At 42.1% G+C, this 11,447-nt stretch overlaps 2 protein-coding genes across 2 annotated transcripts; one reads left to right on the plus strand and one right to left on the minus strand.

The window, feature by feature from the left end:
- Positions 1-1,669: 1,669 nt before the first annotated feature.
- On the minus strand, positions 1,670-5,909 carry rpl15 (ribosomal protein L15). The gene is made up of 4 exons (XM_033636208.2): positions 5,818-5,909; positions 4,676-4,857; positions 4,441-4,577; positions 1,670-2,025 (listed from the first exon to the last, which is right to left on the minus strand). Exons 2-4 carry the CDS (start codon positions 4,845-4,847, stop codon positions 1,720-1,722), a joined length of 615 nt encoding a protein of 204 aa, XP_033492099.1. The 5' UTR covers positions 4,848-4,857; positions 5,818-5,909; the 3' UTR covers positions 1,670-1,719.
- Positions 5,910-6,198: 289 nt separating this feature from the next.
- nkiras1 (NFKB inhibitor interacting Ras-like 1) lies at positions 6,199-11,398 on the plus strand. Its single transcript, XM_033637414.2, has 4 exons — positions 6,199-6,334; positions 6,635-6,735; positions 6,904-7,145; positions 9,459-11,398. Exons 2-4 carry the CDS (start codon positions 6,642-6,644, stop codon positions 9,699-9,701), a joined length of 579 nt encoding a protein of 192 aa, XP_033493305.1. The 5' UTR covers positions 6,199-6,334; positions 6,635-6,641; the 3' UTR covers positions 9,702-11,398.
- Positions 11,399-11,447: the final 49 nt, after the last annotated feature.

Genomic DNA, 11,447 nt, shown 5'->3' on the forward strand with positions numbered 1-11,447 from the left:
GAAGGTCAGTCATTCCGGAGTCTTTCAGCTATTGAAAGACTCTTAGCAAGCATTTTGAAGCTGTGATGCTCACCGGACGGGGCGCTACTAAGTTCTACTATGCAAGATACTGTAAAAGATTGAAATTAAAAAATAATCTTGTTTAAGATATTGAAGAAATGTTTCATCTTCAATTTTCTGCCTTTTGGAGATCAGGGTGGCAGAACTTTTGAGAATGTATTTTTCAAGTTCTTCTTTTTTCTTGCAATAGCTGTCTTCGGGGTCTACAGCTATCAGACACTGCTTTTTAAGATCCTTTCAAGGTAACGTTTCACCAAATTTGAAGCAGATTTTATTTTATTTTTTTTTACATCTTTTCTTTTAAATCCAGTAAATCAGTGTTTCCCAACTGGTGGGTCGCAGTCCAAAAAAGAATAGAATTTCAGACAGAGCTTTTATTTTGATGTGCTGTTTCCTGCTGTAGAGACTATTGGACAGCTATTTGACAGAGACAGCAAGTTAGCTGGATGACATGGCCAAAAGCAAGTATGATGCTGAAGATATTAAACTGTGTGGACCTTGAACTCTTGACTAAGGACCCTGTGGTTGGACCAGTTGGGAACCAGTGTATTAAATTACTGGAAATACATATAACTGGGGCGGCAGTAGCTCAGTCCATAGGGATTTGGGTTGGGAACCGGAGGGTTGCCTATTCAAGTCCCTGTCCGGATCAAATATGGAGCGTGGACTGGTAGCTGGAGAGGTGCCAGTTCACATCCTGGGCACTGCTGAGGTGCCCTTGAGCAAGGCACCGAACCCCCCACAACAGCTCGGGGCACCTGACCAAGGCAGCCCCCCTCACTCTGACATCTCTCCACTTTGTGCATGTATAGATCCTGTTTGTGCATGTGTCTTTCAGATGTGTGTTAATGACAAAAGAAAAAATTTAATTTCCCCTCAGGGGGATTAATAAAGTATATAAAATAAAAAATAAGTGGTCCTGTGCAGGGGTCAGTTTTGTGCAGGAAAATGATAATTGGGTTGTGTTCGGGTAATCTAAATTTTGCCAACACCTAGTGTGGAGTATAAACTTGTACATTCAGTAAGTTCAAAGATTCTTTACATCAGAAATGTGAACTTTAACTCAGAAGAGCTCGATTTATCTTTACAGGAAATTGAGATTGATATTTAAACTCAGATCAAATGTTTGTGGCAATTAAGACTTCAAATTCAAATTTAAGACTGACTTAAAGCCTAATGATTATAAAATTGAATAAGACAAATAAGGGCCTGCAGACACCTTGATGTGATATGTTTTTACAGAAACTTTGCCTTATCGTATTTTTAGTTTGCTTTCTGATTACTGGTTTAATAGGTTTCACCAAAACACAGCTAAATTGTAAAGATGTAATTTGTGTTGTTGCAAATTCAATAAACAGGAAAGTGAGTGTAATCACGTAGTCTGTACCTGCACACAGTTCTGCAGTTTTAATCAGCGAACAGTGAATTCCCCTGTGAGGTTGTGTAGGTGTGACCCTAAGACGCTCTTTTTGGTACATAAGCCATATCAAAAGGTTTTCAAGGGAAAGATTGAGTCACTTTTATTCTCATTAATAGTATGAGCTGTAAACCCCCTTAAAAATCTGTTTAATCTTCTAAGAGCTGAATGAAACAGACGGCAGACAGGATCTTCACCATAAAAAGGGCTGTTTATTATTTTTTTAAATGTACAGGCGTGCTCTAACGATAACGGTGCAGCTGCAGGGTGTTGCGCCTCTTCCAGGCTGCACGGCGGGAGCCTCCGATGGTCAGGTGGAACTTGTGGCCCTTGCCCAGGCCGCGGCTCTTCTTTCCTGCAGATGTCAGGCCACGCATCTCTCTGTGCTTGTGCACAGCCTTTGTGATCCATTGGGTGTCTGGGTTGCGTCTGATGGCCTTGTGGAAGATGTCGACCAGAATCACCTCAAAGAACTTGTAGGTGGAGTCCTCGCCCACCCAGTAGGAGTTCAGCACTCGCAGAGCTCCACAGTGACGGCCAGCACGCTCCTAGGGAACAAAATATAGTGAGTGAAGTGTTCTGACTGGTCAAATCGGTGTCAAAAATCAGTCCTGTATCTTAATTTAACAAATCAATATAATCCAACACAGCGATGTGGCACCAGATGCAGAAGGAACTCTGCTTTTATGGCTCTCAGTGGCAGTTTAAAGAGGATTTCTCATCTTCAGAAATCTTAACACCTCCTGTATGTGTGATAATCTGTTTGATATCCTCATACACAATTGTGCATTTCATATGAATCTCAATATATATATATTGGACTTTAATCTTGATCATAAAAACCATTTCCACCATCATTTTCAGGGTTTTCACCTGTTAAATGCCAGTTTTTTTTTCATAAATTGCTAGTGTTTCTGTCTTTATGAAAAACCTAGCCCTGTTGGTTTTGGACCACATTGTCCAAGAGAAACAGAGGCTAACCAACGATGGCAAATCCATGTTTACCACAGTAGGAAAAACCTTCAGCTCCAACTTTGAGGGCTAGTTCAGGGAAATCAAAAATACACATTTCTCCTCTTACCTGTAGCGACATTTATCAGTCTACATTGCTTTGGTGTGAGCTGCTGAGTGTTGCAGATATCAGTCATAAAGATGTCTGTCTTATCTCCAATATTATGAAACTAGATGGCCCTCAGCTTGTGGTGCTCAAAGTGCCAAAAAATACATTTGAAAAACTCAACAGCAATGTCTCTTTCCAGAAATCATGACCCAGTTACTCAAGATAATCCACAGACCTTGTTGTGAGCAGTTTCACGTAGGAACTTTATTTCTACGCAAACCAAATCACCATGTAGAAAGAAGCTTGCATCTACTGCTAACTCACCTAACACCACTATGCTAGCTAGTGTTACAGCTCAGCTGAGGGGGACGCATTAATGTTTAGATCTCCTGCTGTCACAAGCACAAGCCTCTCCTCCATGAGTAGATGCACGCTTACATCCAAACTGTGATACAATTGGCATGAGTAGTTAAGTAGAAAACAAACAGTTACTACACAAAACTGCTCACATCAAGGTCTGATTATCTTCAGTGACCGGGTCATGATCTCTCTGAGACACTGTTGAGGAGTCTGTCAATTCTATTTTTGGTATCTTGAGCACCACAAGCTGAGTGCCATCTAGTTCCATTATATTTGAGAAAGCAGACATCTCTACAGCTGATGTCTCCAACACTCTGCAAAACTATCTAGATTGTTAAATGACACCAACAGGTTAGATGAACAAAATGTCTGATTTTGGAGTGAACTGTCTCTGTAATATTTAATGAAATGCCAACAATGTGGAAGCATTTCATCTCACACCTGCAGCTACACATTTCATTTGGACAAAAATGAAACAGCTTCATGAGCAGTGACTTTTGTGATGATGCTGCTTATGTAAACTAAGCTGATGATACTTCTACCCAGTGCTTATAACATCATCCTTCTATTGCAGGATAACAATGGATATGAGACTTTTCTCTTACACATTTGACTTGTCATAGCAGGAAACCAAAGTAACAACAATGGCTCACTTCTAATTTAGTGTCCCAGTAGTTTCTGTCACAGAGCCAGCAAGCAACTGAACAGAATTAAGCCTTCACTTATTTTGTTTACACCTGTGCTTCACCTACAGTGACAAGTTGAAGTGTCTGAAAAACACCCTAGTGACAGATTTCCTTTTAAGAATGAACTGTGGTACGAATCACTTTATCAGCTCAATATTCCGAAGTGCATGAATCAGCCAGTGACCTTAAATTAAAACTCACTTTAGTGTCAGCAACTCATTTATAAATGGAATTAAAAAGCGCATTTCTCAACTCAGTTTTCACTCACATTTTGAAAACGTCACTTGGTAGGACAAACTGTGACAGCACTCTCCACGCACTACGATTATTTTACATAGTATTTTATCCTAGTGATATCCAAATATGTATGCTGCACTTCCTAACAAAAACACACATGGGGTATGGCCTGCTAGGAAATGCAGGACAGTGTACAGAGCAGTCACAACTTACAGAAGAGGAGAAACTAACACGCGCAAACCAGTGAACATTTGAGAGCTCGGAGGGGAAATGTGAAAACACTGAATGTTTGGAGGGCACTGGGAAAACAGACGGATAGTTATGACAGTTATGATAGTTAAACTACGATATTGGGTGGTGTTTCAGTCTCGAAGACATTCAGCACCTTCAACGACTGTCACATAGCTGCCATTACAATCCATTCTAATCAGCATCGATAGAAATTGACACATGCTGTCCCTGACAACTTTTATTATCGAAAACAAGCCAACGTAATTAATTTATTTCAGGTGCAGTACACACTGCACATCTGAGGTTCATCTGAAGCATCGACAAACCAAACCCACATCTCACTGTTTCTTCTGGACATAATTAAGCCAGTCTATTAAAGATAAACGTACCTCAGCGGTGGACTGCAGACTGCGGGCAAACTTGATCTGGTTGACGCCATGGTGCACTGGCTTGCCGTAGGTAGCACCCTTGGGGACGGGGCGTTTACGACCTCCACGGCGCACACGGACACGATACACTACGTAACCTGTTGGAATAAAGCAAAGTTAGCAAGGAACGCAAAGACGATGATGATGATGATACATCACACGCTGTAGGAGAGCAACGTCTGGGCTCTGCACTTACCCTGCTTGGCCTTGTAGCCCAGTCTACGGGCCTTGTCAGGTCTGGTGGGTCTAGGAGCACGGTGGAGATTGGACAGCTGACGGTACTGCCAGCAGCGAACGCGGAGCAGGAAGCGCATCACGTCGGACTGCTTCTTGCGCCATAGCTCCTGCATATACCTATATGCTCCCATGTTGACTTATCTACAGAACAGAAACATTCTCAGTTTAATTACTTATGTCATTTCATAGCTTTTTAAGATCTAACATGATGCAATACAGCATGTCACAGTAAGGACGGGAATCATCTGCAGCTATATCTACAACAACATGACTGTCAATTTGAGACACATTTACAAGTTAACAATTAGAAAGAGCTCCAGTCTTTTGCTGTGTGAGAGCTTGCAATACAATACTTTGACTAGCTGCTGCTACAGAGATAAAATTTAAAGCTTTGATAGCATGACCATAACAAAATAGTGCTGCCAAAACCAGTCAATTTCAGAGGTAAGACTCCCGAAACATAACTGCACATGGTCACCTGAGCGTCCATACATTTACAGTAGCCACCAGTAAGTTTAACCATTTCTACACATCTATCATTTTATGTCTCGAACCTCTAAACCGTGATTTAGACACATGTAACGCATGGTATGGCAACCCAGGTGACTAAAATATAAACGCACACGTTAATTATATACAAATTGTAATATAGCAGGGCTCCATGCTTGTTTGAAACCTGGCGAACAGTTAGACATGAAGCTAGCATGCTAATGCTAGCCGCGTCGCTTCTCGCTCCCGGTTCACCGGAAAGTTGCTAATATTACTCCATTAATGACAAACTGCATATGTCGTTTACAAACAGACTAAAAGACAAAGACTCCGGTAACTTTACATTGACGTCAAGACAGCACAGCGACAACACATTAGCTTTATGCTACGGCCGGTAGTACCAATGGCTACCAGATATGACTGCATCCCCGCACCTCTGAAAACAGGGTTATAATCTATGTTTTTGACAATGTTAGTGAAAAAATAATCACGGCATATGAGATAGTAATAAGTCGCTAATCAATGTTCTGCGTTAAACAGACAGATGAAAGTATATTCATTATGATTTTAATGGATTACGTTTGGTGAAAAAGCATAGGAATACTCGCTTACATGATGGCGTACCAGCCGGAAAGAGAGAGGGCATGTACCCAGCATGCCTTATGAAAACGACAGTGACGCATTTCCTCTGACGTGCTCATGGGAAATGTAGTCTTCGTTTGTTTTTTACGTTTCTCTGCACTTTTGATGAAACTTTATGGTGTGTCGGGAATCAGACACGCGCTAGTTTTCAATTTCTATATTAATTTTCAACATATAGTGATTTTATAACGGAATATAAGCAGAGTAGAGTTTAGAGGCAAAACACAAACTGTAAATTGATTTGCCATACAGACTACAGACGTAACTGTAAAATACATAAGTTGTGTATTAACGAATAAAACAAAATAAAATAAATAAACAAATAAAATGTTTATCGGCGGTAGTGATGGTGTCAAACCGTCAAAGCCAGTGCTCTGTTGCGCATGCGCAGTGACAAATCAAATCGTAGTGGTAGCAGCGCAGAATGGGTGCACTGGCTGTGATGTTACGTTCAAGGACTTGATAGCTCGTTATCCTCCTGATACAAGTAAGTAACTTTAGCACAATGTACCAGTTAATAAGATAAAGTAGTTTCGCATCTGTTTTTATTAGTGGTGTGTTTATACGGTACACAATGAGCCACTACGACTAGCCTGTTAGCTAGCTATGCTAACAACAAAACGCTGTCAAGGCAAGTCAACGCTAAAGATAAGATCAGAGTCTGTTTGGGCTGTGTAAAGGGACTGTTGTAGATGTCTATGACGTTATTATAGCACGTGTAACATGTGTCACAGATGTGTCACATGGGAGTCTTCACAGTGTGACGTTTTGTGTTCATACACTGCAGGGTCGAGATGGGAAAAGGCTGTAAGGTTGTGGTGTGTGGCCAGGCAGCAGTTGGAAAAACTGCCATACTGGAGCAGCTGCTGTATGGAAATCACTCTGTGGGTGAGTGATGCATTTCAGGAAGTCACGAGGAAACAGATACACTGTTATACACACAGGTCATATTTGGCTTAATGCAGGTTTAAGGTTTAGACTCCTTAGATCTGGCAGACAATTGTTTTCCTAGTGTATCATCCCCTTTCTGAATTTTCTTGTGTCTGTAACTTCCAGGCTCTGAGTCCAGTGAGACCCAGGAGGACGTGTACGTGGCCTCGGTGGAAACTGACCGTGGTGTGAAGGAACAGCTGAGGCTGTATGACACCAAAGGCCTTCACGATGGACAAGACCTCCCCAAACACTACTACTCAGTGGCGGACGGCTTCGTCCTCGTCTACAGCGTCGACAGCTTGGAGTCTTTCAAGAAGGTGGACATCCTGAAGAAGGAAATAGACAAGTCCAGAGATAAAAAAGAGGTGCGCTTCTCTCCTCAGCTCAGTCACAAGATTTAGTGCTGCCTTTTATTATTGTCAAACATCCACACAACACGTAGAGCACCATTTACGATAGGTGGTTTCCATGTTTCAGGTGTATAGCTACATTGTTTTACCACTTGATTACATCATGATGAGGTAGTGACAGGTGTGAACAAACAGCATTTGGACATAAAGAGGAACTGGAACACTAAATAAAGATATGAAAAGGCAAAGGTTCCCAGTTTGAGAGAGTATAATTTGCTCTTATTTATATGTGTCAGCTGCCTCTGTACGCAGGCCCTCCCACTACTGGGGATGAACGTGCAGCAGAAAGGCAGGAAATTTAAGGACACGGTTGCCTTAAAGCTTATATGGACTTTTTTTTACTTGGTATTTAGAATTGAAGCAGAAGATGGAAACCAACTGCACACCCTGCACTGATGGACATGTTGACTGTAGCTACTTAACATGCCGCACAGAGAGCCAGTGCCAAATGTCAGCTAGTACAACTCATCTTGCAGTTACTGACTTGTGCGTACCCCAAGCCGTCTACAGCTAGCACAGGCTAAAAGCACAGAAGGCCCTCATGTTCACATGTAGCATTAGCATTAGCATTCATGAAACTCCTGCTGTTTACCCTCAGAGTATTTGCTTTGTGCAAAAGCCACAGTATTAGATGCTGGCAGCTCCATAAAGGCAAAAATCCACTCATGAGAAACTGTCAGTACAGAAAAGTATTAAAATATAGGACTGTGATTAGATCACTAGATATTAACCGATGGGAGTTTTTTTTTTCTGGGGATGTTAAATATCTCCACTACTTTTGATGTTCATTTAAAAAAACAACTTGTTGATCTTCGCATAAGCTCTCAGTCATTCTGGTTTGTTTCGGACATCGCTGCTATAAGTTGTCTACTGTATTTATGTATTTGTGTACTAATTATATGTTCTGTCACAGCAACAGTTACTCTACCCTGACAGCAGTATGAGACCGACAATCTGTGAAAAAATCAGGTTCTTCTGACTCGTCCTAGTGCTCCTAGTAGCATTTGCAAGAATTCACCATGCTTGGATGAAAACAACCAATCACGAGCTAAGAGGAGCCTCCACGCATGCTCTCACTCAAGCGTAGCATCTCCACTACGTGGCTCAGGAACCAATAATAGCATATGTGGCAAAGACAAGTATCAACAGAAGGCTTCTCTGCGAGGTTTTCGTTGTTGTTCTCTTCGGTTTACTTGTCTTTGTTGTGTACACTGGTGATGGCTGAGCAGCATGGGCACAAGCAGCAACTGACATGCATTAGAGAGACTTCCTGGCTGTGATTGGTTGTTTTCATTCAGGCGCAGGTCATTTCTTGTAAATCCCATTAGGACCACCAGGTGGAGCCAGAGGAACTAGATTTGATCAGACTTTGGGCCTGTCCCAACACCCACACTTCGCTAGAAATACCCACTTTCACTTGGTTGTGCACGTTCACGTTGAAGCCAGTGGTGTCCCAAAACAGAAGTGAGGTAGTGGAAGTGGTTTCCAACACTTAAAACCCGCCCTAAATGCCAAGGCAGCCCCGACCCACACTTTCAACGACGTGGAAGATGAAACACCTTGCAAAGTCAGCAACGTCTGCAAGTTTTGGAAAACAGTTTGTTACCGTACGATATGATTGTAGGCTATACAAACAACAGATGGTTGGACTAGCGTAAACTCATCAGCAACTCAGTTGAACACAGCGTCAAAATATTTAAACAAATCGACTTACCCGAACAAAATCGATCAGAACTAGAAGACGTCATAGGTGCCTCCTGTTTCCAGCATTTCTTTTCTGTTGATTCATCAGATGGAGAAGAATAAACATAGCACATGCCACAACACAAGCGCTGGAGCTGGCATTTTCATTGCGTCGCTACTACGCGTGACGTACGACTCCAGGTCAGCCACGCCGATTTGCTTAGGGAAAGATCTCTACCCTGATATTTCTCACTTTCCTCATCAAGGGTTATCTCGCAAACAAGGGCACTCAATACCAAGTGGAAGATTTAAGGGGTAGAAATGGGACAGGCCCTTTCTGTCTCATACTGTATACTACTGTAAGGATAAAGCAGTGACAACAAGACCGTAGCTATAAAACAAAACTAACTGAAAAGTTAGATATGTTTTGTTTCACAGTTGGAGGCTTTTACTGCATTAAATTTACTAAATTTTGATAAGTAGCCCTGTATTTTAATGTGATTTTGCGCCACAAGTCATTTTAACATCTGCATTATTATTAAATTTGAATGGGATGAGGTTCATGTGCATCTATTGTGTTTTCAGGTAACAGTCATCGTGCTCGGGAACAAGACGGACCTGCGGGAGCGTCGTCAGGTGGACCAGGAGGTGGCGCAGCAGTGGGCGCGAGGTGAGAAGGTGAAGCTGTGGGAGGTGAGCGTCACCGAGCGCAACTCCCTCATCGAGCCCTTCACCCAGCTGACGAGCCGCCTCACGCAGCCTCAGAGCAAGTCTGCCTTCCCTCTGCCGGGGCGCAAAAGCAAGGGCACGCCGTCCAACGACATCTGAAACTCTGCAGATGCCCGCACTCTTTTTCTGCTCCTTTTTAGTAGGCTGCATTCACCTCATATGGGAGTAACAAGCAGGACAACACGGAAAGGCCTTCAGCAACATGACTCTGAATGCGTCTGTGTAAACCACTTTTTCATGCAATCATTCACTTATATACAGCGTTAATTTTCGGGGATAACTTCAACATTTGGGGAAATACATCCTTTCTTTCAAAGAGTATGATGACAAAACTGATAACAAACTCATGTCTGTGTGTTTAGTACAGAGCTCAGGTCAGAACATGGTTAGCCTAGCTTAGCATTAAGACTGGAAGCAGGGGAAACAGCGAGCTTGTTACTATCAAATGTCAAAAAGTTTGCCAACCAACATCCCTAAAGCTCGTTCATTAATGTTTTATATCTTGTTTGTTTAATGTGTACACAAACAGAGGTAGTTCTGTGCCGAAACTTCCTCTCGACAAACAACAAAACAGTGTCTCTGGCTACAGTGCAGGTTGCCAGATATGGACAGTAAGCGCAGGTTTTGGTGTTGTTGACAAGATGAGAACGACACCTGACAACCCTGACTTTTGTTTTACGTAGAAATCTAAGTGTGTGGTTTAAGAGGGAGTAACTAGTGTAACTGTTTCCTGGCACACAACATTGTGGTGCAGCGACGGTTTGCAGCTTCTGAGAGCCTTGTCGTCACAGTTAAGTCAGGTTTGATACCATCATCATGTTTCTCTGCTTCCAGTCTTTATGCTAAGCTAGGCTAACCACAGACTCCAGCTTTGCTTTTAACCCACAGACATGATATTCATCTTCTCATCTCTCGTACAGGGTAAAAGCAAATAAGCATATTTCACGATGTGTTCACTGCTCTAATGAGGGTACATGTTGTTTATCTTTTACAGCAAACCAAACACAGGTGTCGACCACAAACCACATCTGTAACGTCAACACGTAGCACTTTAGTACCAAAGAATTTCCACAACCCAGTCACACGTCTTGTGTAGTTTCACTTTTGATTTGTAAAAGAACGTGTTGTGTTCACTGACGTTCTCAACTGACGTATGTATATCACTCCAACGTCTATGTTATGAGGATACAGTTGACATCGCCATACGCCTGCACTAAACCCCTAATGTCTCAAGTAGCTCATGAATGCTGCAGTCCAACAGTATTCTCACAGAGGAATCTCGCTGCTTTAATGTCATTTCCCATCTGATATGAATGCAGCATAAACCCTTGTCCTCTGGAAGGACTCAGCTTGCCTTTTTCCAGTCCATCTCATTTACTAAGTATGGCCTGGCAGCAATAATACTCCTGGTGCTGCCTTTACTTGTGATGTAAGATTTCATAATGTCTGACGTTAGTTGCACTCCTGTGTCGTCCAGCCTGTGTAATCCGATAGGGCTACTAGTTAAAGCTGTGTGTGAGTCTAACAGTAGAAATGTCAGTGTTGAGAGAAAATATTTATTTTTTAACTAATTTATTTTTGTCACTTTAATGAGTCACATTCCTTAGAAACGGTGATACAATGAACGATGACCTGCGCTGTTTTCTGTGTCCTTAATGTCTCAAAGTAATAACATTAAATGTGCTGCTAGTGGAACAGAGTGAGCGAGACTCTGTGATCGTCGACCCTAAATTATTCTCTGCTTTGTAACTCTGTCTTAAGATGCACTGAATAAAATGTAGCCTCTTCATATTTAATCCTCCGAGTGTTTTTATTTTGGGGGTGTTTCAAATGATCATAGTCAGA

The sequence above is a fragment of the Epinephelus lanceolatus genome, chromosome 16 (genome assembly GCF_041903045.1).
Source record: "Epinephelus lanceolatus isolate andai-2023 chromosome 16, ASM4190304v1, whole genome shotgun sequence".
NCBI lineage: Eukaryota > Metazoa > Chordata > Actinopteri > Perciformes > Serranidae > Epinephelus > Epinephelus lanceolatus.